The sequence below is a fragment of the Macadamia integrifolia genome, chromosome 9, assembly GCF_013358625.1.
Source record: "Macadamia integrifolia cultivar HAES 741 chromosome 9, SCU_Mint_v3, whole genome shotgun sequence".
Classification (NCBI taxonomy): Eukaryota; Viridiplantae; Streptophyta; class Magnoliopsida; order Proteales; family Proteaceae; genus Macadamia; species Macadamia integrifolia.
Window position 1 is genome coordinate 19,585,838 of NC_056565.1, and position 25,953 is coordinate 19,611,790.

The window sequence follows — 25,953 nt, forward strand, 5'->3', positions numbered from 1 at the left end:
GAACTGTTTCAAATGGAATGTTTCTATTGACTTGCATGAATTATTTGGTTTGACTTTTCATGAATTATTTGGTTTGACTTACATGTGATTTGCAGAACTTTGGTAGGCACCATGAGAGTTATCCATTTGCTCTAAAGACATATCTATAAAGTGTAGGTTGATATATATAATTTAATCATGATCACTTTGGACGGCTCTTGGTGGATATAGAGGATGCTGATGGAACTGACCAATGAAGCAGTTTCGACCTTGGAATTAACTCAAATCTTTTTAAGGACTCGAATATATTCTTTATCTTGATGTGAATTGTTGTGATCTTAAGGTGCTTGTGAAAATGTTTCAATGAACATGGGCTCCATGATGGACTTAGCATTACAAGTGACTAGCAAGAAAAAGGGGTATTCCATTCAATTGTGGCAACACTATTTTTTGAATAAAAATTTGAGATTATTATTGGATTAAAAGGGCTTAAAGAGTCTAGGGTAGAGCTTTAGGAAGACCTGAAGATTGTTCTTGCCAGGTATAAAATTCATATATGTCCGCCATTAGAATTTTGAACTCAAAGGGTGGTGGAGTTGCCACGTACTGATATATTTAGGCACACGTTAATGTTTGGACACCATACATAGACATTGAGTAGGATCCCATGGGGCCATCCCAATATATGGGCAATCCTTAAGAACAGAATAATGTCGTTAGATCTAAGCATGGGATAGTGTTGTTCTTAAATATCAAATTCTCTCTGGTTCTATACCCGTGTAGGTAAGGAGGGAATATGATTGTTTAGACCTACCTTCATCCTTTCAGGCAGAGAGAGAGAGAGAGAATGGAAGTTTATTGATTGTGATAAAGTTCATCAATGGAAACTGTTGGAAAGGCAACCATAACAACAGCCACCACCATTCTTGCTGCACGTGTTCCTGCAGCTAGCTTCTATAATTTCCACTACCACCCAAGCACTTCCCTTCACATGGTTCACCCTCCTAAAAAGAAGAGTTTTTTGTCTTTGTCTTGGGAACTTTTCAACTTGTATTTAGTCATTCATTCATCATTTCTTGTTAATATAATACGACCACGACAACATCAATATTCAAAACTTTATTCCAATTAAATGTTGTCTACTATATGAAGATTTCAGATTTAAAAAAATTGATGAGTTATGACTAATTATAATAAGCGTCAACTGTCAACTTGATGCATCACTATAAATCAGTCATAGGCTTATAACGACTGACTATAATAAGGTATCGTTTGTCTACCTAACATATCATATAGATCAGTCAAATCAAAACTTCTTGCATACATTACGTCCACCACCAAGACAATCCATCACCCATTTTACTTTTATAACGATAAAACAATCATATAAGAGTACTGTCTATCATCTTTCATTTCTCGTTAACATCATCTTTCTTCTTTTTTTATAAGTCATGGTCATTCATGGGTCAGGTTCTGGCTGACCCACCAAGAAAATCATCACGTCCAGAGATTTCATGGCTAAGCTGTGACCTTAAAAATGATGGGTCGGTGTTACAGGTGGTCCAACCATCTGAAATATTCTGAATAGATCCTCTGAAACAGAAGCAAATTCCACCACTGACCATTACTTCTAAAGCAACATCGCATTCCCATTAAGACTTTAATGTGTTTGGGACTACTGCTTATTTCAGCTTCTTATACAAGTAGATCGATGAGTGAAATAAGATGTACTTTGTTTATGAAGTGAGAGCTTATCTGCTCAAATAAACAAATAAATCTCCATTCCCAAACACTCCCTATTTGTTTCAGTAGCTAAGTGGCCTCGTCCACACATTACAAGTGTAGCAGTCCAAGGTGTAGCACTAAGGTCACTAGCAACATGCAAGTGGGTGGTCACTAGGGTACATGTTACTTTACAGTCGTACTCAATTGTTCGATGAGAATGGCTTCTTATAGGAAAGTTTGCTCATGAAAGAAAAAGCAAATCAAGTAGGACATAAAAATGGGGGCCATTACAATGAAATGACATTAACCCTATTGAACAATGGAACCAGAGAATGTGTGGGTTTGATACTCTTTAAGTTTTTGCCATATGGGTCTCTCTCTCTCTCTCTCTCTCTCTCTCTCTCTCCATAAAGAAAAGCCTTAATAAGGATAGCTGTGGTTTACACTGTCCAAGATTTTTTTTTTCTCCCTGAGATTTTCATTGTTTCCTACATCATTTTAGGTTTTTGTTTCCACACAAACTCACACTTAGGGGTGACAATATGACCCGGCGAACCCAAGCCTACCCAAACCGCCAACATTGAGCCCAATAGGGCCTTTGTTGCGGTTTTCAGCCCAAAAGGTGGGCCAGGGTTGGAGATTCTTAAGCCCAAGCTAGGGTCGGATTGGGCTAGGGCTAGGGCTAAGGCTAAGACTAAGGCTAATTAAGGCCTTGGGTTGAGTTCAGCCCGACCCTGCCTAGCCTTGTATATATGATATAGTTAGGAATTGGGTTATTGCTATTTAAATCCAATAAATACAAGGGTTATTTGCTTTGTTTTCCAAAATAAATAGAACTTATGTGAGGCGAATTACTTGTTCATAAGAGAAAATGGTGAGGAGGCGGCTCTAGGTTTGCTCAAAGGAATGTCAAAAGCAAGGAATATGAATTGGAAAGTGGAACTGGTATAGAGTGATGAAGAAGAAATTGGTGGAGTGACGAAGAAGAAATAGGAATGTTTTTTTAAAGGAAGCATGAACAATTGCTAACCTTATGGCTGAAGACATTAATATTATTATATTTAGAGATGAATAACCATCCTAACCACCCCAATTTTTGTATTAAAACTAACAACTGATATGTTGGGGAACTTAAATCTATAGCCAAGGAGACTATAACAAAAAAACAATCTATCTATAAGTCGGATATGGTGTATAAGTTACAAAACTCTATTTAATCAATTTTCTTGTTTGAAAAAAAAAAAAGAGAATGAAAGTCTCTACAAACAAGACAAAAAGATAGTTGATATTTTCAGAGTGGGTTATTAATTTCAAAGGGATAGCTTAATTGACAAGGGGCCAACTCTTCACAATAAAGAGGTCATGAGTTTACTTTCCTTAGGCCTACCTATTAAATAAAATTGGTTATCATTAGAGGCCAGAAGACCGGGCCTGGTCTGAAATATTTCAATCCAGACCTAGGGTTCTGCTGGGCTTAGGCTGAGCCATGGGACTCTGAACCCAGCCCAACCCGCCCTGTTGCACTTTACTCACTTCATTTTTTTCTTTTTTTTATCTTAATCTTACTATGGAATCATTACAGACATGAAGGAATGAAAAGATTTCATCAAAAAGGGGAAAAAAAAAAAGAAGGGATGAAAAGAGAAGACCTTCAAATAATGAGAAAGGGTGTTGGGTTTGAAAGGGATAGATATATCTCATCAGTTGACCAATGAATAGAGCTTGGTACAAAATTTTGTATCATCCTCCATTTGAGGAATTTGAATTTCTTTTTAATGGTATCATATTTTCATGATATTTTTTTGGTAAATGATCATATTTTCATGACAACAGGACCATGCAGGGTCCATGTACATCTTTGGATTTAGACAATCTTCTCCACTCAACCATCATTTAAGGCTCATCAATTCAAAAAATGGCAATGATATGGTTTACAATATCATAGATTCATCTACAGCATCTGTATCATATAGCCATTAAATAAAGGGTAATTTACAGTGTCATCCCCTGGAGAATGCTAATATTATAGGAACACTCCCTCATTTTCACCAAATTAGACTCAAACCCCTTACTGTCAGGCACTATGAAGTGAAGAGTTAAATGACCGTTATACCCTTATTATTAAAGCTCATGTTTTAACCCAATTCCTCTTCATCCCTATCTATACTCACCTTCATAGAGACCTCAATCGCAGAGGCTATCTTTCAAAACTCTGGAGATCACAACGACAGTGACATTGGCGATGGACGGTAACATAGAAATATATTCATTAATTTCGATTAACAAAATAAATAAAGAGATCGAGGGCTGCAGGAGTTGTGATATATTGATTTTTTTTTCTGTAAAGAGTTGTGATATATTGATACGTAGGCTAAAAGCCCAAGTAAGTAATACTGTTTGATATTGATATTCAGGGCATCATGGTCTGATGTTTGCATAGAAGTCATGGCACACAAAAATAAAGATAAAAGGATGAAAGAGCCCTACATTTACTCTGTTTTTCTTTGATCCATTAGAAAATCGTCAAAATGATAACACAGATGAGTATAACAAGAGCAGAGGCCATCGATGCAACACGCAAGCATCTGCAACACTTTGCGATCTGCGGATAAATTTTACGGAGATGGACTGCACAAATCGATCCATAGAATGCCAATGTAAGTCCAATTAGGAATGCCTGAAACATCGACGAATGACGTGCAAAGAAGCTTGTTGGAAATGGGTTTCCGTCTTTGTACTCAAAGGGAAGCTCAAAAATGACAAACGTAGTAATGGAAGAGATAGCAAATATCAATACTTCTAATGGAGGTAAACGTAAGCAGAAGTCCCAATTTTGCCTATTTGATCCAAGATGGAATAGCAATGGTAGGAGCTTTAACAATTTCTCATTGCTTCCCATGTTATCCTTCAACTCTCTGCTTTGGGTACAGTGGAATGGTAGGCAAACCAGATTTCCAATCAAGTGTAATAAGTTTTGGATCTTTTTAGTTTTAGTCCGGACTCCGGACTCAGAAGAGAAGTTCTATATTGTCTGTACTGCATTACATGCGTATTTTAGGTATTTCTTATTTAAGTAAGAGTATTTTGGTATTTAAAATAAAATATAATAGCTGATATCAGCATATAAAGTATATTTCTTAACTGTGACTGACGATAAGGGGTCTGAGTCTAATTTGGTGAAACAGAGGGGGTGTTCTTATAATTGTAACATTCTCTAAGGGGTGACACTGTAAATTGCCTTTACATATGTCCCAAAATGGTATTTAGAGCCCATCAATTTTTTTTTCTAGAAAAAGATAAAAAGCAAAGACAAGGAAATGAAATTTGAGGCTGTAAGAGCCAGAGTGGGACTAATCAATCACATGAGTCTCACTTCACCCTTTTTTAAATCCAATGTGGGATTAAAGAAATTCCATTACTTTTTTTTTGAAAGAAGCAACATATGAAAGGTCGTAGATTCGACTCACCCTTTTTTAAATCCAATGTGGGATTAAAGAAATTCCATTACTTTTTTTTGAAAGAAGCAACATCTGAAAGGTCGTAGATTCGACACTTGTGAGAGAGGAAAACCATGATAAATTCAGAAGAGACATTTTTGGGATTTTTTTTTTTTAATTTAAAATCACTTAATAACAAAGCACTTTGTAAAGAGAGTGGATCAGGTTCTCATACGAGAACCATTTTGGACGAAATAATCCACACATAGATCTATACAAGAAAAAACTAGATGGTAAATTTTATGCGTATAGATCAGATTGTATAAGAATCAAGCTAATCCACACTCCCTTCTAACAAGTAGAAAAATGAGAGAGAGAGATAACTACTTAACTTGGAAGAGGGCAAAGTGGCAAACCTTCTCCTCCACACAAGAGGACCCTTTTGTTTATTAAACCATTGCTTTATATGACAGCTGAAGTTACCCTATCCTTTCACACATTGAGGGCTAGGGGATGGCAGCATGGGTCAACAATATTTGAATACGGTCTTCATGGTTCCCCATACACTTCCTAGGAGAAGGTGAATAGGATTCATCCTTTAGTGCGATTCCCACTGCTTGGAATGTCAAATCTCATTGTAGAGTTGAACAGAACTGCAGCTTCATGGATCTGTCTCTCTCTCTCTCTCTCTCTCTCTCTCTCTTTGGTCCATAGTTTACACGAGAGCCAAGGCTGGTTTTATTTTTTATTTTTTATGAAAAATCAAGGCTGGTTGTATAATCAAATGAGTTGAGAATATAGATTTTATCTCAACCACTTAATCCGAAGCAACCACATATAAGAGAGCTTGAAACATGGGTGGAATTATGAATATTTGGTGGGGTTGAGTCGTGTCATTAGTTATTTTTTTTAAGATCATAATCATCTCTTATGATGTAATATGGATTCTAGCGAATCGACCTCCAAAATGAAACAATCCCTTATGGGATCTCACCTCCTAACTGATATCTGTACCACAAGTCAAAATAACTAATATACCATTGACTCATGGTTTAATATCCCATAAACAATGAGATCCCATGTGAGAAAGTCACTCTACATGAGGAGAAGAACCAGACTCCAGGCACCTAAAGAATTGGAACTAGAAAGGCCTTCTGGCCTCTATTTTAGATTCAAGTTGGGCTTCTGTAGTCAGGAATTGAATAAATCTCTAGCCCATTACTAGCCCAAACTTTTCTATCTGCGGTCGAAGCCCAACCTAAAACAAACAGGGCAGCCTTTAAACTAGTCTTTCTCTCAAGAAACTGAAAAATAAACCTTCTACCAAGTCTGAAATGATTCGATGCTTTCCACTAGAAAATCCTGAGGTTGGATATGGCAACGCAAGCCAAAACAATAGTCCTATCTTGCGAGAAAGAGCCCTGATGAAATCTCTTCTTCAAAAGGCTTCAAATTTGATCTGATTTGATTCGAAGAAAAATTTAAAACCCTCTTAAGAAAAACCCTTCTCAAAAAACCTGATACCATTTGTTCTTTCTAAACATGGATTCTTATTATAGAGATTGACTTTCACTTTGTGCGTGAGAAAGTAATGCGATATTAATAAGTAATCAATTTCATTTCTACTACTGATCAGATTGTAGACATGTTTACTAAGGGCTTATCATTAACACAGTTTCAATTTCTTCATGGCAAGTTAAAGTTTCGTCTTATTAAACCTTCGACTTGAGCGGATGTATTTGAGTCATATCACATATGATATGTGGAGGTGGTGAGATTGAGTTTAGTCAATTAGATTTCATGTATCGGTAGGACCAAGGTTACAAACCTTGGTTCTCGGATCGGTCTATCCATCCGGATCACCTTGGATCACTTAAACTTTTTTATTCCATTTTAACCTCTGTGGATCAGTATCGAATTAGACCAATACCAATCCGGGCAAACTCACCTGCAATGATCCAAGATTACAAACCATGGATAGGATTCTAGTTTCCCATTCTGCAAATGTTTTGCTTGTTTGGATGCTCGGCCATCAAGGTGTATTACTAAGGCTGCGTTTAGTTGTCATCCTGACATTTTTCTATTCTATGAGAACAAAAAAATGGAATAAAGCGTTTGGGTGAAAATATTGTTTTTCAGTTTTTTTTTGGAACAATAAGGGGGAGAGAAAAAACGCTAGAAATACAAAATGATGGAACCACGAAATTTTGTTCCGTTATTTCGGTTTCGTTCCAAATATATAAAAAGGGAACAACTAGGGTAATTGTTTCTAAAACAGATTCATCAAACACAATTTTTTTTTTTTAAATGGCATTTTGATACAGAAAACTAAAAATTCTATTTTTGACACGAAACGTCGTTTCCAGGACTTAATAAATACCAAACGCAACCTAAATAAATTCAAAGTGCTTCTACACGGTTAGGGTTCTCTAAAGTCATATCCCTTCATCACGGGGGCTTTAGATGCGTGCGAGGGTATTAAAAGGGTATTTTGAGAAGGTTCTAAAATTTTATAAGGGTTTGTGAACCTAGGATGAAATGATGAACATCACCACTCGGTGAAAGAAAACTTTCTCCGCAATTCATTGTCATTTTAAAAGAAAATGAGAAGCCCAAATATTTTTCAAGAGAAGTAGACTTCATTCTCTTCATTGAAGAAATTCTGGAAATGTATGTTAGGGCTTCAAGTAGATTCTTTCTACTTGAAATGTTATCAGCCGTAATGTAATAAAGATAGAATAACAATTTCTATATTCATGGATGTTCTACTGTATTTGAAGTTTTTATAAGGCTGTCTTTTAGTTCTGGCATGGGAGGATTTATGTGGCGCCCCAAAATGGCAGAGTTGAGCTCTACTCGCTCAGTTGAATATAGTCTCTACATGGTTTTACTTACTACATGACAAGTGAAAGGTTTGTTCTAGAGAACCTTCAACTTGATGGGATCTTTTGGCCATATCACATGCGATAACATTGTGGAGGTGGCAGCTAGATTGAGTTTAATGTTCAATTAGATTTCTATCCATGAGTAGGAGTAGGACTATAGTTTCCTGTTCTGCAAGTTGTACATTCAAAGTGATCCTCCACGGTTAGGGATGACAGCAGAATACAATTCAATTAACTCAGTTGAGCTATATAGTACTCTTATTAGGGTTCCATCAGATAAAAGTAAAATAAAAGAAAAAGTTTTTAGGGTTCTTCATCATCTGACACTCCATCAGAGCTCTCATCAATATACAGTCGTGGATCATAACTTAACTTCGACCACTCAGAGTAACCCCCCGAAGAATGCCAGTAAACAGTCCAATCTTCCGAGCAATCACTATCATAATAATCCAGACCTAGCACCTCCAACCCAGAGCATTTCTCATAAAGGAACTTCTCATCAAGTTTCACATACAGGCAACCACTCACATCCAAGGATTCGAGATCTTGGCAGCCAGAGATAATGTCAAGGATCCCTTCAGTTGTGATGAGCGTGAAACCTATCTCAAGGTGCTTGAGCTTGGGCATTGTGGTTGCAATGGCATGGACTTCATCGTCCTGGCTAATCTTGTTAACTGTCGTTCGGTAAATGTTCCTTCTCAAGTCTACGAGCAATTTGCAGTTCTTGCCAAATGCTTCCAGAGCACGGGCACCAATCTCATCAAATTCGCTAAGATCCAAGACAGTGATGGCAGACATTCTCCCTGCAACCTGTTCCACTATTGAATCACTAATTTTGCTTCCTGGCAGCTGCAAGTTCTGAAGGGAACCGGCACTTGCCAAAAAAAAAAACAATGATAAAACCCAGATCAGAAAATCCATGGATTACAAAACGATAAAATTCTAAAATTGGACTAATGGGTACAAACAATAACTGTGGAGAGTCGGGGCTTACTGCTCTGTGATGAAGGAGAATATAACGTCGTCGGGTAGATCAGGGACACAGTTTCCAGGGGGAACCAGAGCTTCTGCTGATCAGCATTTGAAGCATTCGCTCCAACTTCTCCTCAGAAGGGAGATGGAAGGAGCTCCACTTCAAAATGTCGATCTCTTGCCAGCAGTAAGGCCCCATTACTTCTTTCCTCCATGATTTACAAACCCCTGGAATCACGGTTAATTTCTCCTCAGGAGATAGTTTGGTGAAGATTAACCCAAGCGCATCTGGAATTAGCTCATCCCAGCACCTGATCTCCCTTCCATCCATCTATATCTTTCTTCAAACTTTGCAATGGACACACAATAAAAAATAAATAAAAAAACCTACATGCAGGATACCTCAGTTGAAAACCACATCATCAACAAACAAAGAAAGGGATCTGCAGAGAGAACATGTAAAGGAAGAACCACAGAAAGTATAGAATGACCCAAGAGGAACTTAATTCACCAAAAACCAACTAAAGGCTCAAAAAAACATGATAGATGTGTTAGCCGATGTGGCCTATGCCACGTCAGCATATGGGGGTAAAAGAGTTATGCACATAGCAAACTCTAACTCCCCACTTAAGGTAGTGGAGATATACACAAACATTCTCTCCAATAACCACCTTGATGGGAGGCCGTTATTGAGTGGAGAGATATAAGGTGATTGGGGTCCCTAGTTCCACTTAGGTGCACTTTACCTCTTACCATTAGAGAGAGTACTTGAGATACAACCAGTGGAAACTAGAAGACTACCAAGCGATTATTGCTTGTTGCCGTTCACAACACTTCACTGGAGAACTTGAGAAGCACCACAAGCGATTAGTCTAAGATGGCTAACTTCGATCCCAATGGTGGAGGTCAGTTCCACAGTCTCCACCCTTATTTGATTAAAAAACAATTTCTCAACCTCAACCGATTACAATGGACAAGAGAAATATTGATCTTAATCAGTTATGCATTGGTTAATGCAATTCAACGAAATGGACCAAAAAACCTATGAGAAAATTCTCAATTACCCAATAAATCCCCTTCTTCTTCAACCTATGGACAACAAAAGCTCGGCCATGGTCTCTGCCCGCACGGGTAACGGTCATGGCGGCTCCATTAGCACTGATGGCCGGTGGGTAAATAGTCGCTGGGCCACGCCGGTGACAGATCCTTTTTTTTTTTTTATTCAACCAAACAGCAAAACAAAAATAAAATAAAAATTAGAACGTAGGGAGGAGAAAAAACAAAAAACTCTTACCATCACCATACTCTTAATCCCTCAAGACACAAAGTGGCTTGTTGCCATGAGGTCTCAACCAGTGGGTAAATACACTAAGGGTTTGGCTACGGCTATGATTTTGGTGTTCCAATTCAATGCCGTCAATGGCAGGAAAAACAAACATTCAGATAAACATACAATGATGGTGAGGAGGCTAAACGACCTGTTCTTATCACCTATAAAATTGATTAAAATTAAATGAGGGTGGAGAATGCGAAACTGACCTCCACCATTGGAACTGACGTTATCCATCTCAGACCAATCACTTGTGGTGCTTCTCAAGTTCTCTAGTGAAGTGTTGTGAACCGCAAGAAGGGATTTGCAGAGGGAAGGAGCCAATCATCCAGAACAATAATCCAGAAGAAAGGGATCCCATATCCCTAACAATCCCAAATTCCCAATCAAATAACCAAGTAGAATCGAGAGGAATAAATTATAAAGATTACAGAATTAAAGATAAAAACTGAACACATACAAAACAAAACGGAGCAAGAAATCAAGACCCATAAACATGACTTAATGGCATTAAACAAACAATAGTTTCAACAGGATAATGACATGGGGCGGGTGACGGAAAGCATAGAAAGAGCGAAGAATCTGCAGAAAGAAACAAAAAGAAAAGATGTATTATGCATACCCCAACACTATATGAGTCTCTTCGTTTTCTTGGATCTGCAAAGGCTCAACGGTTAATCCGCCGCCTGAGAGAGAAAGAGAGTCAGGGATTTAGGGCGAAGAGAGGGGGAAAATACAACAAAAGAAAGGCCAGAAAAACACTGGAAAAATCAGAGAAGGGTTCCGAGTCTTTTTATCTTTTTTCTTCTTCTGAATATGGAAGGTTCCGACTTCCGAGTGTCCCCCTCGAGGCTCGGCTTCTAACTTCTAAGGCTCCGTTTGGTATTGTTTCTGTTCCAGAAATTCCGTTTCGTGTCAGAAACGGAAATTTCAGTTTCTGTGTCAAAACGCCATTTTTAAACGATTTAAGGATGTTTGGTGAATCTGTTTCTAGAACAGTTTCAGAACCAAGAAACGACATTTCTGCCGTTTGGTAATGCTTGTTTCAGAAACGGTTTTTTTTTTTCTTTTCTTTTAAGTCAAAGACCTACATATTTTACAAGAAGATTGACAACAATCATTCATCATCATTATGAAATATTAACCAAGTATACAATCATCACTCCTGTTTCCCAGCTAATTAAGAAAAATTTGTTCAAATAAGTTGAAGCTCACAGAAATTTCTGAAAACAAAATGTTAATGACTTAAAGACAAGAAAACATAGACATGATAAATGGATATCCTTATAGCATAGAATCTATCAATAAAGGATAAGCAAAAGCAAAAAACTGACAACTATAATGAAAAAGAAAAGTTGAATGAGGACAAAGGAAATCCTTGTTTGCAATTGTATAGAAAAGATATATACCACAAAGCATGCCGAAATATCTTTGGAGTCTTTCTTCACTGAATGTAGAATACTGCCAGCCTCATCAAACAACTCTGCAATGCCATAGTGTAACTTAGCCAAAAGACTGTGAGTAGTACCCTTTTCTCCAGCTTTTCTGGTAGTCACAGCCTAACGCGTAGCAACAAGAAAAGAACACAAGGTGCAGTCGTCAGGAATCAACAATTTCACAATGAAGATCCATTCATACAACCAAAAGAGAAGAAAAATACCAACCTGTGCTTCAGCAAGGCAAATTAAGCTCATAATGGAACACACATATGAGGTACATTCTGGCGGTCTTTCCTGAGTGAATGGAGGTTTTAAAGATTGAAGTACTTCATTAACTAGATAGTGATAAACTCCGGCAGCTTTCCTGTACAAAGTAGCAGACTGCACCAGATCTGGACATTGGAAGAACCAAAACTATCATATAGTATAGGAAAAGAGAAACATAAAAAAATAAAGTCAATGAGGAATCATGCTCAAGTACCTTCTGTTAGAACTTCCAAAGCCCTTTCTCGCAAAATTGCACCATAAAGGAAAAGGTTCATCCCAAGAACTTATAGAACTTTGCACCCCTAAGGTTGAAAATTGAAGAAGCACTAAGAGCACTAGTCCATCTTATCTTAAGGCCTGAAGTCCAACGAACAATTATTTGATTGTTGCTAATTGACTGAACATGAATCATCAAATTTTCTAAAAGTGGCAAATACTGCTCCAGTTTTTGCAGGTCCTAATACATTTTGCAAATGTAAGTGCAACTAGCCACATGCTAAACATGGCTCAATATCAATAAAATAGGACTACCTGCTCATAACGAGAAGTCAATCCTCTTGCCATTTCCCTCGCAATAACCTCTGTCATGAAGCTGCTCTCATTAATTGATTCTTCAACAGCTCTGCGCCTGGAACTCAACTCTTTCAGCTGCTCTAATGCGCCAGAATCAAGTGCAATGAAAATTTCTTCAAACACCACCTGTCAAAGTTGATATTTCATTACCAAAGCGGTGAGACTAAAATGAACTTCCCTATTCCCTTAGAGGTCCCAGGGTAAGAGGAATAACACACAACATTGCTACTACCGCTCAATTAAAAGTTAAAAACGGAAGAATTACTCAAATCATCCCATGACAGAATAACAGAGAAAAGAAGGAGGGTAATTTGACATATGGTTTAGAGGAAACCTCTTTCTAGCATAGAACTATTAGTTTAAAAGAAAATGTTTTACTTCAAAGATGTTCCACAAAAGAGAACCCATGTTTGGCCAGTGAAGTGGGCAAAATATTTATGAGATGGATACTCTCATGGCATGACAAGTTCTACTATGACAATCTTGAGTCTTGACAAGCCACTCATGTTTTAGAAATATTCATCGACTCTTCTACAAATCCTTTACATTTTCAGGAGACATCTTTTTATAACTACTATTTTTAATCAGCAAGGGCAGAAAAATAAATTATCATACATGATTTGTACACAAAAGTACTCAAGTTTCCTCTCTTAAAGGAAAGGGAATAGCAATATACAATAAGAACACAACTTCAATCTGGTCCAAAAGATGCTTTACCAATACCTGCTAACTCATTAGTTGCAGATACCCAGTGGAATAGATAGGACCAAATGTCCATAACTATCCTAGGCAGAGCCATTGGTTTCCCTAAAATTTGTTGATTTCCTTAAAAAACCACCCAAGAAATAGAAATGTTATCACTCTCCATAGGATGCCACCAAAAACCCAAACAAGACAAAAACCAAGTTGTTAGGAGAATCCAAGTAAGTTCCACACATTCCACCCAGTTCATCAAGAGTAGATACAAGTTATAGCTCCCAGTTGTTTTTGCAATCACACGATGTGGAGATTGCAGTACATTCCTCACCCTTTTTGCATATTCAACATGTTTTTAGCAAATGGAAACTTTATCTGATCAAAATCTCAAGATTCTTTGCAGTGATGTTACGTACACAAAAACCTCAACCACTAGAAGATAACTACTGATCCCAAATCCTTGGAACATCTAAAAGCCACTAAAAAGGAACTGATAGTATGACCTTACTGAGCACATATACCAGGAGAAAAAATGGGCCCATCTTTCCTAAAATATAGCATCTGAAACTCCCAGATTTTAGTGATTATTGTGGTGCCTTTCAAGCGGGATTGCACATGCATCCATCTCCCTTCAAAAATTAAAGTAGTTCATATACCACGCAGTGTTGGCAGTTGTGCTTCCCCGAGAAGTTAAAAAGGCTTGGAAACTGCTTTAAAAGTTATTTAGTAATTGAATGAGCTACGAGTGCAGTTATTTAGTAATTGCGAACAGGGGAGAAGAAGAGAGAAGAAGAGAAAAAGAGAAAAAGAGAAAAGCGAACAGAGTAGAAGAAGATAGAACAAGGCGAAACTAGGAGAAGAAGAAAGGAGAAGGCGAACAGAGGAGAAGAAGAGAGGAGAAGAAACGAGTACGAACAGAGGAGAAGAAGAGACAAGAAGAGAGAGAAGAAGAAGAAGAAGAGGAGAGAAGGGTTTACCTGCAGATGCTCCTCACGCTCCAGCTATCGGGAACGATCGGTCCTAATTAGGGATTTTGAAACGAAACTATAGTGACGGAATTCCTTTTTGGAGTTCCGACTTTGGCTTCCGTTTTCGTTTTTTTTTCAATTTTCGTTTCAAAAAAATCGAAACACAGCATAATCCCACCCAACGATTTTTTACGTTTTTTTATTTTAATATAACAAAAAAACGCTAGAAACATTTTTTCAGAACGATACCAAACGGGTCCTAAGCGTGGTTTTAGTCCACACGGTATCGGATCGGATATCTGTATTTCCATAAAAACTAAAAATTGTATCGGCATGGATCAGTATCTGAAAAAAATACTTTGATTTTTCTAATAACCACGTTTTCTCGACATTTTAACCCCTGGTCAATTCTAAGCTCGCACCGATTGGTTGAGTTTGATCAATTAGTTCGATTTGCACCGTTTATTAAATGTGTTGGGTTTATTTATAAATATGTAGTATATGATGCAACGCGTAAGCCTGATGGGTATCTAACCAGCTTGTCCGTATACAAATTTGACTTGGCCCGACATGTTTAGTCCTACTATTTATATGTATATTTTGATTTTTTTGATAGAATAAAGTATAAATTTATATTTTTATCAATTATTCTGTATAATTAAGTGTAATATCTTTTCTAAATTGTCGGTGATTTCATAAAATATATTAAAGTATCTTAAATCTAAGACAAATAAAAAACGTTTAAAGTTTTATTGGAACATTACCCGTTTAAAGTCCTATTATAGCTCAGAACTTGTCCGAGCCTGACATATGACCGACTCATTCCTTAAATAGGTAGGTCCATTCCACCATTCCATCGATCAAGCTTCTGAATCTCGAGAACGGTCATGGGATCAGTCTAGGTTGATACCGTTTAAGATCGTCTTGAATCCTATTGTATCAGACAGATGTACCCCTATTTTTTCAGTTTTTATTACTAGTTTACCCTTACACCATTCTTGTTTATTGTGGGTTTTGAAAGGTTTCCACTTTCCCATTCCTACCAAATAAAAAGACTGTGAAACCTATGAATCCAGAGAAGGTTTTACGTACGAGATTATTCTCATTACGTCAATAGATTCCAAATCCACGGATCAGGGATGTGTGAGATTATTCTCGTGCATAAACCTAATCCGGCCTCGAAACCCATGTTATCGATCCTGGGTTTGCTAAGGAAAAGCTCCATGATCCACGGGTGAGGTTGGAATCTTTGCTGGTCTCACCGATATCAAAGGCAAGTGCCAACCAGAGATCAGGGCGTGCAGGAAGAACACAACCAGGAAAATGCTTCAGACTATACAGAGGAAAGTTAACATAAAATTCTCCACCCACAAACTCTCCCTGAAATACTTCGCTCAAATCTGGCAAACACTGTATCTGACCTTGAAGAAGCTTGGCATTGATGATCTTGTCCATTTCGATTTCATGGACTCACCTGCGCCAGAAGTATTGGATGTCTTGAACTACTAGGGTGAATTAACTGAAGAAGGGAACCTGACTAAACTGGGGAAGATCATGAGTGAATTCCCTTTGGATCCTCAGATGTCAAAAATGCTTATTGTGAGTTCCGAATTCAACTGTTCCAATGAAATTCTCTGTTTCAGCAATGCTATCAGTACCCAATTGCTTTCTTCGGCCTAAGGGACTGATCGGAGAGCTGCAGACCAAGCAAAAGCTCGATTTGCACATATTAATGGAGATCATCTCATCCTTTTGAATGTGTATCACGAATACAAGAAAAACAAGGACGACCCTCAATGGTGTTACGAGAATTTCATCAACCATAAGGCTCTCAAGGCTGCTGATGATGTGAGGCAACAATTGGTTCTCATTGTGGCAAGGTTCAATCTGAAGCTACCTAGCATAGATTTCATGAGCCATGACTACTACACCAACATAAGGAAAGCTACGTTGGCCTGGTATTTCACGCAGGTTGGCACATCTTGAGAGTTCTGGACCTTCTTCTGGTCGCTATTTGACTATGAAAGACGGTGAACAGGTTGATCTTCATCCTTCAGAGTTCAAACTGCACTGATCGAAAGCCAGAGTGGGTGATTTACAACGAGTATGTAATGATGTCTGGGAAATTTAACCGAACAGTTACAGATGTTTGTGGGGAATGGCTGTTGGACATAGCACCGGACTACTATGAACTTTCTAATTTTCCAGTGTGAGGCTAGGCGTGTTCTTGAGAAGCTTTACAAGAAGCAAGCTACAGATCTGTGAGAATAATCTGCTCTGTTTTGCTCTGTTCTACTCTATTTCTCTGTATTTTTTGATCTAGTGAAATCCTTTTGTAAAAAGAGAAAAAGCGTGGATTTCATGAGTTGATCAGACATTGTACAACAATGGTTCTTGTACAAAGACCTGATCAAGACTCTTCTTTTTCCCTCTCACAAAGTCGATTCTAATTCGTGTTTAGATTCTCATCTGATTTGCTGTTGGTTCTCCCGATTCTTTTTTTTTCTTTAAGTAAAATTAATTCATTAAAGTTCCGTTTGATCACAATAGAAATTTAAAGAAAGGGAAGAGAAATTTTCATACTTTAAAAAGAAATGTTTATGGTCATTACCCTATATGATTGTATAAACTAATTCATTTTTTTAATCATATTTAGTAATAATGTATTTTACATATTGTAGCAAAGGATTTTAGATGCAAAGTAAAGTGAAATTTTATGGAATAATTTGAAATTAATGTTAAAGTCACATGGGTAATGATTACATATATTTATTTTTTAAGCATGGAAATTTTACTTCCCTTCCCTTTTATTCTCCTTACAACCAAACATAGCCTAAGGGTGAGTGCTTCTTACCGGTAGCAAAGGTTAAGCGAGCAAGCGAGAGCCAATGAGTGCCGCCTATTAGTTGAACCAATATGGGGTAGAGAGGGGGGAGAGGAGAGAGGTATAGAGAGAAGAGGGTGCTATAGCGTATGCTATGTCCCAGACATAAAATTTTTCCTTCACTAAGATAAAATTTCTTGGACTAAGTTTTCTTCATCTATAAGGACGGAAGAATTCCTTTTCAACCAAGGATTTAGGGATGGTATCGGTGGGTATCGATCTATTTTACCCCTGATTTTTATAAAAGGTATTATTTTTTCTCTATTTTACCTCCAAAATGATTCGAATAATTGATCCAAATCGGCATCAGATTGGGGATCAATCTCAGCCGATACCAATCTGATATGGCTGATCCCAAACCAATACTTGAAACCATGCTCTCAACTGATGATGTGACCTTATTATTGGACATTAGCTTCATCATTAACTGTCATCACTATTTGTTCCTGGTCACAAATACCTCTCCTAGGTTCAATAAGAGGTTGTAGATGATAATGGTGACTGGGGAGAGGATTCTTCTTTCACCATGGGTGGAGGGAAACTCTGATCCGATTCTTCTTTGATGTTGGATTTCAAAACTACTACATGAGTTTGGCCCACCCAGAAACTGTCATTTTGGGCTTGGAATTTTCATCTTGTGGGTTGGGCTAAGATTGAGAGTTCTTAACCGAGGTAGGGAGCGGATGGGCTAGAATTGAGTACCAGCTTGAACCAAGCCCAATTTACATGAAATTATATTGTTTACTATGTAAGGAAAAACTTCCCCATGATGCTAGAATGCAATTTTCCTGACATGAGTTAATTTATTACATTTTCTCTCTTATTAAAAATATGTGGGTCCCATGTGAATGATATGTTTTTCAGAACATCCATTGGTGTGGCATGCAGATTTCTCCCCACTTTGATAGCATGGGGGAACCCACTCTCATATAGTAATATCACAATCTCAGGTAAGCTTTAGGTGGTCTGGTGATTTTTCCAGTAGAATATCATCAAATTTACCTAGGGTTTGAACCTTGTTTGTAGTGGTTGACTATTCCTTAACACATCAATCGATTTTGGGCTAAGACATTTGTGATGGGCTGGTCTTATGTCAGTCTAACGGGCTAGGCTTGGATAAGGATATCCCCATACCCAACCTGAGAAAAGGGACATGGATGGGCTTGGGCTGGGGATAAGAGACCTTGGGCTGGGTTTGGCTATTGAACAACCCAACCCGGCCTGACCATCTTCTTCTTCTTCGTTATCTTTCATCTATACAACCTTCTAGATCCCCAACACTATCTGATAAACTATCAATCCGTCGCGTTCCACACGAAAGCACCCATCCTATGGATGTGAGGAAAGCGATGTAAGAGCTTGTAGGGACATGAGCTCCTTTCTTTAATTGCTAGTTTTTAAAGATGAATTCTATTTGAACTCCATCAATGATATCAGAGTTGCTTTCTAATACTAGTTCTTCATTTTTGCCATTCCAAACATTTTTTTTCTGTTTGTCCTTTTTCATCATCGCCATCAACATCTGAAAGCGACTAGAGCCTCGAACAGATGAAATTGTGTGAAGGTCTTGTTATGATCTTGTGTCTTTTTTTTTTTTTCATATAGGGGAATGATCTCATCATTGATTTTGAAAGAGATTTGATGTGTGTTGGTGTGGTCTTGAATTCCTTCACCTTATAAGTTAGTTTATGGGGTTCAATTATTCAAAATCCGTATAAATGAGATCAGAGCAGTCGCTTCTACGACGCAAGGTGGTGCTAGAGTGATCCTTTAAGAAATGGCTACCTACTACTACGGAAAAAACCCTAAAGCATAATGGAACCCCTCAGAAATGATTACTCGATTAAAAGTGAGTCATCATAGACATCGGTTAAAAAACATAGTAATATATTACGATCTTATATCAATCATATGGGGTTGATCCGACATCATTTTCACCAGAAAATTGGATGTGAACTGATATGATCTTCAAATTAGGTCTTGATAGTGTGCCACCTATAAAGGTTGACCATCAAAGGAAAATACGTTTATTAAATTAAGTATTAGTGGATTAAGCAATCACCTAGCTTGTTAAACCTTAATCCTATGATAAATCAACTGACTCCATCAGGTCAATTCCCAATTAGGATAATAAATGACTCTCTATTTGGTCATTGGACGGACCAACAGCATTGGACAGACACGTGTCAACCTGATAGGACCGACCCGTCACTCCCCAGTTTCTTTCTTAAAGGCTAACAGCAAAGTACCGTGAGGATGACGGCTTTTCAGAATCAGAAATTAGAAAAACAGTGTTAAATAACCCCCGTTATCACAAACGGCGTTAATTAACGTAAGTTTACTACGATTTGACACGACGAGTTTTAATTGACTTGTGTCTTTATCCCTAAAGACAAAAAAAAAAAGATTAAAAATGGTTCAAGTGGAATCGCCGATCTAGATGATGAGGCTTATTACGCATCATGCAGTCTCAAGTTCATCCTATCATAGACATGAGAACACGTGGAATCGGATGGTTTGAAACATCCAGTGGGGGCAGTGTCGGCAGGGGACCCACGATGGAATTGTCACAATCGATGGTTCAGTGAGAACGTGAACTACACGTGTGCTGTAGTAAAGGAAAATCAATGGTGAGTGTACACTGGTCTAGAGAGAGAGAGAGAGTGAGGTCCTCTGTTCTGCATGTCGTCACGTGTGGAGATTATTGATTGCCCTTATTAAACCATCATAAGCATCAGCCATCTTGCATAGGATTCTAAGGGACCCCCTAGAAAGCTAAAAAAATTGAGTGGACCTTTAGTATGATAGGAGACAAAGTCTTCGATGAAAAGAGAGATAGAGAGAGAGAAAGATATCTAGAAAGAGAGAGCACTTTTGGTTTCGTTGGATTCATTCTCCATGGCGGAAGGAATTCCCATTTTACAGTGAGCAAAACAGTGGAAAAAAAAGAAACATCTTCCCCCTCACTCAAAACATGTTTAATGGAATTCCAGACCATTTCTACCAGTTCATAGATTCAAGAACATCTCTCCCTCTCTCTCTTCCCCTTCATGTCTCCCCTTCACCTTGCTTCTCACCTCTCGATCCCCCTCCTTCCCATCCTCAACAACAACAACAACATCATGAACTCATCTTTCAATCTCATCTTCCTCTTCTCCAACCCCACCACCACCAATTGCACCGGCAATCACCCACAGTCGAAGATGAAGAAGAAGAAGAAGAAGAAGAAGAGCAAGTGGAGGAAGAGAGGGAGCTCCATGGCTTGAACTTGAAACCCACTTCCCAACTAGCAGATCCTTGGACTGAAGAAGAGATACTTGCACTGTGGAGGGTCAGATCTAGCATCCAATCCGGCTTCACCGACTTCGTATGGGAAAATGTTTCAAGGTACATACTGTCCACATCCATTAAGCTCCACCACTGCTACTTCTCTGGTTTCCTATCTCTGGGTTAGATTGCCAGCTATGGCATCTTCCCCTTATTTCGGTATTCAGTTACAAGTCTAGTAGATTATAGTTAGCTTGATTACTTAATTTCTATTTTGATTCTGTCTTTTGTTAATATAATGGAAATTGGAAATCCCTCTCCAAATCTCCAATGGGCTATGTCAAGTTGCCTTACTCAGCAGAAAACCAATTAGAAAGAGAAAACTGGAGAAAACCCATTTCAATTTCTACATTTTTTTGGTGAAATCAGGAAGCTTGCAGAGCTTGGGTTCAAAAGGAGTGCAGAGAAATGCAAAGAGAAGTATGATGAGCTCAGCAAATACTGCAACAACAACGACAACACTAGCTATAGTAAGAATTACAGGTACTTTAATGAGCTTGAAGCTCTATATGAAGGGGCAAATAACCCCAAGACATCAGTTGAAAAGATGGTAATGAGTGATAAAGAAGGTGCAAAGATGAAAATCGATTCTGAAGAGAACTCAGGAAATGAAACCTTAGTAAACCCTACTGTCGAAAAGGAATGTGTGATCAGAAACTCAAGAATGAAGAAGAGGAAAAGACACAAGAAATTTAAATTGCTCAAGAGATTCTGTGAGGAAATTGTGAACAAGATCATGGTCCAGCAAGAGGAACTGCAAAACAAGCTTCTTCAAGACATGGAGAGGAAAGAAGAAGAGAGGATGGCTAGAGAAGAAGTGAGGAGAAGACAAGAGATGGCTAGGATGGATAGGGAGATTGAGCTTAGAGCCCGTGAACAAGCTATTGTATGCAATAGAGAGACCACTATAATTGAATTCCTGAAGAACTTTGGTTCATGTCCATCTCAATTCCAAGGCCTCTTTTTGAGAAAAGATCTTCCATTACAATACCCTGATCAAGTTCCCACTTCATCTACAAGGGTCTTAGCTCCTCAAAACCCTACTTCTTTGCCAACCCAGATCAATCCTCCAGACATTCCCAGTTCTTCATCAACTCCTGATCTAACCCCACAAAACCCAGAATCCCTTACCACCCAAGAAAACCCACCTCCCCAAAACCCTAATTACACATCCAGTGATAAAGAAGACCATGGCAAAAGATGGCCAAGAAATGAGGTGTACTCTTTGATAAACCTCAGGTGCAATCTCCACAGCAGTGGTGAAGACAAAGAAGGATCAAACTCAAAGATTCCACTATGGGAGAGAATCTCAAAAGGGATGCTGGAGTTGGGTTACAAGAGGAGTGCTAAAAGGTGCAAAGAGAAATGGGAGAACATAAACAAGTACTTCAGGAAAACCAGAGATGCAAACAAGAAAAGGTCTCCTGACTCCAAAACTTGTCCTTATTTCCATCAACTTAGCAGTTTGTACAATCAAGGTAAACTTGCCCTACCTTCTGAAGGACCTGAAAACCATCCGGGTTCACCTGAAAATCGCTCGGAATCGCCAGTGACTCATTTCAGATTACCTAAGAATGGTTTAGACGAAACCATTGCTCATATTGATGAAGGTAAGTAGACTTCAGCCCAGTTACCCCCCTTAGAATTTGAATACTAATAATTAGGAAAAGGGAAATCTCCTCCTTTAATCTCTCTCATAATCATTGTGGTTACTGTATCTTCTTAATTTTCTGTTATTATTTGAATAATTAATGTACTATTGTGGAGAAATAATTTTTAGTTAAGCACTTCTCAAGCTTAAGATATAGAGAGAGAGAGAGAGAGAGAGAGAGAGTGAGGCACCGACATTTCGAAAATTGGAAAACAGGGGTGTAGAGAGAGAGAGAGAGAGAGAGAGGGGTAGTCCATGGTGGCATGTGACCATGTGAGAGATCACATCAGTTTATACACGTTCTGTTGGGGTGGGGTCCACCGCATGACAATGTTCAGTGATGGGGATTAGTGACGTAGTGTTAGTCGGTGGGATGGGATGCCCTATATATTTTCCTTTTTCTTGTTTTTTTCTTCCACCGGGGAATTGGATACGTAAGCTGTAGCACCGCCGTGTGAAAAACTCCGACCACCCCAAAGTCAAAACTGTCAACATCGTCAGCGTCGCACGTGATAGTGTCATAGGCAAGATCATTCAAATAGAATACGGTGGGTGGATCGGCGAGGCTTTGGAATCCACTAAATCAATGGGCTCCTTATATAGCTGCTTGATTGGGTAAATCACTTTGACATGTCAACCCTAAAATTCAAATTGGTTGGCAAGCCAACAACTTTAGTTTGAAGAAAATTAATCTGTTGATTTCTTTTTGGTAAGTTGAAATGTATTCATTAGAATATCAGAATATCCAGAAGGGTTCGTCGATCATGGAGTGAAATTTGGTCATTTTATCATATTTGTTATATACATGGTATTTCTTGGGAAAGAATTAGAAACAGTTTTGTTCTCCCCAGGGACATAATGAAAATAACAGTTTTTGATGCATTGGCTACATTAATATATTAGATTTGTATAACAAAATAGATTGATATCTAATTAGTAACTTTCTTAGAGATTAAGGTTGTGTTTGGTAGTCATTTGAAAAAGTGTTTCTAGTTTTTTTTTTTTAATAGGAACAAGAAATAGATGATCTTCCGTTTAGTGTTCATTGTTCGTTTTTTCCTTTTTTTAAATGAACTGGGAAAAAAAGTTTCAAAAATGAGAAATATTGGATATTTGAGTTCTGTTCCAAAATGGAATTTTGACACAGAAACAAAAAATTCTGATTTTGATACAACACGTTGTTTTTGAAATAGAATGATTACCAAATGCAACCTAAGTTTTTCTTCACCTTCAGTGATGTGACTAAAGGTGTCAAATTGGAACCGAAATCAAAAACCAAATCCAGTTTGGGACCGAATACCCTGAATCGAATCCAATCCATTATAATATGGTTAAGGGTAATTTACAGCGCCACCCCCTGAAGAATGCCAATATTAGAGGGACACTTCCTCTCTTTCACTAAATTGGACTCGGACCCCTTGTCGTCAATCTCTGTTAAGTAAAGATTTGAAAGGACATTTTTACTCTTTTAATGAAAACAAATAATAAATCATATTTTACTTGTTATTTCTCACTGAGTGTCTGCAACAGCAGCTACCATCGGCGTCTGCAACAATAGCCATCATCGGCGGTTCCAACTTCTTCTCTCTCTCTCTCTCTCTCTCAACCTCAAGGCTGACTATCCCTACGATCGAATCTGGGTGACCTCGGCCACGGCTTTCCTATATGATGTCCCAATATATTTCATAATATATTACAGCTTTGTTCGGTCGCTTTCTAAAATCAAAATATTCTGATATATTTACATTCGGATCAGTGCTAGATTTTGTTTTCAATACGCCTGTGAAAAACAGTGATGTGGAAAACGGGAGCAATGAAGGCAAGATCTCTCTCTCTCTCTCTCTGAACCTCAAGGTCGACTATCCCTACGATCGAATCTGGGCGACCTCGGTGATGGCTTTGGTCATGGCAGCCAGTAGTTGTGGGTTCTTTAAATGAGGAATAGGGTTTTAGAGGGAGATTTTCATAGTTTAAAGAGAGCTTTTCAGAGAAAGGAGATCGGGAGTTAAGAGAGTTTCAGAGGGGGAGTTCGTTGGCCAAGGAGGGTTTCAGCCCAGATTCGGTGGAGTTAAGAGAGTTTCAGAGGGGGAGTTCGTTGGCCAAGGAGGGTTTCAGCCCAGATTCGGTGGAGTTAAGAGAGTTTCAGAGGGGGAGTTCGTTGGCCAAGGAGGGTTTCAGCCCAGATTCGGTGGAGTTAAGAGAGTTTCAGAGGGGGAGTTCGTTGGCCAAGGAGGGTTTCAGCCCAGATTCGGTGGAGTTAAGAGAGTTTCAGAGGGGGAGTTCATTGAGTCAGTACTTACAACCATACGAGGCATGAAGCCATTGTGGATTGATGCGATTTCACCGCCGATAAGTCCATTGAAGAGCTCGTCCAGGTCTCCATCGTCGGTATTTGGATCGATGAGGCCAGATCTGTCGGCAGCGGATATGGAGCAGGGGCGACGGCGACGATGGAGGAGGACGTGAGGGAGAAGGTTTGGCGCCTTCACCGGAAGGGGTTGCAGCCCCCGATCGACTACTCCGACTTTCTTCTCCAACTTAGTGACTCACGCGACGGATATGGAGCAGAGGCGGCGGTGGCGGAAGGGATCTTCAATCGATTTTGGGAATACAACCATGAAGGGCAATTTTGGTATTTTCCTATTTTTAAGGGGAAAATGGTATTTAAGAAAATTTTGAATTGCTAATGTCAGCATTTTTAATATATTTTTTAACGATGACTGACGGCAAGGGATCCGAGTCCAATTTGGTGAAAGAGAGAGGGTGTCCCTCTAATATTGGTATTTTTCAGGGGGTGGCACTGAAAATTACCCTATGGTTAAATCTTGGATCTAAAATAATTATTTATTATTCAGTTCAATCCGGGTCTGGATTTATGCCAAGAACCATCGGATCTAACCGAAATCGGACCGAATAACTTAATGTCATTTTTTCCTCTTTAACTGAAAACTTGACGTGATTTATATGGAAACCTGACATAATTAATCAACTAAATGATAAATCATCTTATAGAGTTACAATTATAGTCCAACGGTAAAACCCTCTTTTCCTACTTCTTCTTCTTCTTTTTTTTATAAGTTTGTTTTGCCTTAGAACTCATGAACCATGCGTTAAATAATCTATTTGACTATAACTCTTTAAGTTTGAAGTGTTCTATTCTTGCTCTTCCCACGATTAGCATAGCAGTGACTCTTTGTCTTAGACAAAATTATAATGGCCGAAAGCTTCACTTCTTCCTTTTCTCACAATTCTCCGGCGGCCAATCGATCAATTCTTCTCAACAACACTATAGTAGGTCGGTTTTCTATCTCCTACAACGTTGCACTTGTTTGATTTTCAATCTCCAATAGTGTTTTTTTTTTTTTTTTTTTGAACGAAACTTGAAAATTATTGTTGTTTATCAATAAATATGATGTTAACACTATAGTAGGTCGGTTTTCTATCTCCTACAACGTTGCACTTGTTTGATTTTCGATCTCCAATAGTGTTTTTTTTTTTTTAAATGAAACTTGAAAATTATTGTTGTTTATCAATAAATATGATGTTGAGACTCATCCAATTTGTCACATTGCAGATAATTGGGCGTTTGAGACAAATCTCAATGGGCCATTGAGCTAGGGACTTTTGCCCTTGTTTATTGCTTGTTCCCAAATAGGAACCAGATTGGACCGGAACCGGATAGGTTGGGTACGAGGACCAATTTTTAAAACCGAGACTGGACTTGGTCTGGTTTTGGATCACACTAACAATCCTTGGAACCGAAACCAAATCCAGACCGAATACTTGGTTCCATTGACACCCTTAGATGTGACCCTTATTG

The 25,953-nt window shown here is 38.4% G+C and overlaps 2 protein-coding genes, 1 long non-coding RNA gene and 1 pseudogene across 3 annotated transcripts; 2 read left to right on the plus strand and 2 right to left on the minus strand.

The window, feature by feature from the left end:
- Window positions 1-8,208: 8,208 nt before the first annotated feature.
- On the minus strand, window positions 8,209-11,185 carry LOC122089808 (annotated as a pseudogene).
- Window positions 11,186-12,346: 1,161 nt separating this feature from the next.
- Window positions 12,347-14,320, minus strand: LOC122088356. The gene is made up of 3 exons (XR_006143051.1): window positions 14,281-14,320; window positions 12,566-12,733; window positions 12,347-12,491 (listed from the first exon to the last, which is right to left on the minus strand). It is a non-coding gene; the product is annotated as an uncharacterized LOC122088356 (long non-coding RNA).
- A 1,330-nt stretch (window positions 14,321-15,650) lies between these two features.
- LOC122089593 (probable pre-mRNA-splicing factor ATP-dependent RNA helicase DEAH3) lies at window positions 15,651-16,536 on the plus strand (the record flags this gene model as incomplete). The annotated part of the gene is given in 7 exon segments (XM_042659319.1): window positions 15,651-15,686; window positions 15,688-15,902; window positions 15,904-15,953; window positions 15,956-16,245; window positions 16,247-16,324; window positions 16,326-16,477; window positions 16,479-16,536. Coding segments are annotated over 7 exon segments (879 nt in total), but the record flags the coding sequence as incomplete, so codon positions are not given.
- Window positions 16,537-19,954: 3,418 nt separating this feature from the next.
- Window positions 19,955-22,269, plus strand: LOC122087979 (trihelix transcription factor GTL1-like). Its single transcript, XM_042657122.1, has 2 exons — window positions 19,955-20,542; window positions 20,852-22,269. The coding sequence occupies exons 1-2, from the start codon at window positions 20,130-20,132 to the stop codon at window positions 22,098-22,100; spliced, it is 1,662 nt and encodes a 553-aa protein (XP_042513056.1). The 5' UTR covers window positions 19,955-20,129; the 3' UTR covers window positions 22,101-22,269.
- Window positions 22,270-25,953: the final 3,684 nt, after the last annotated feature.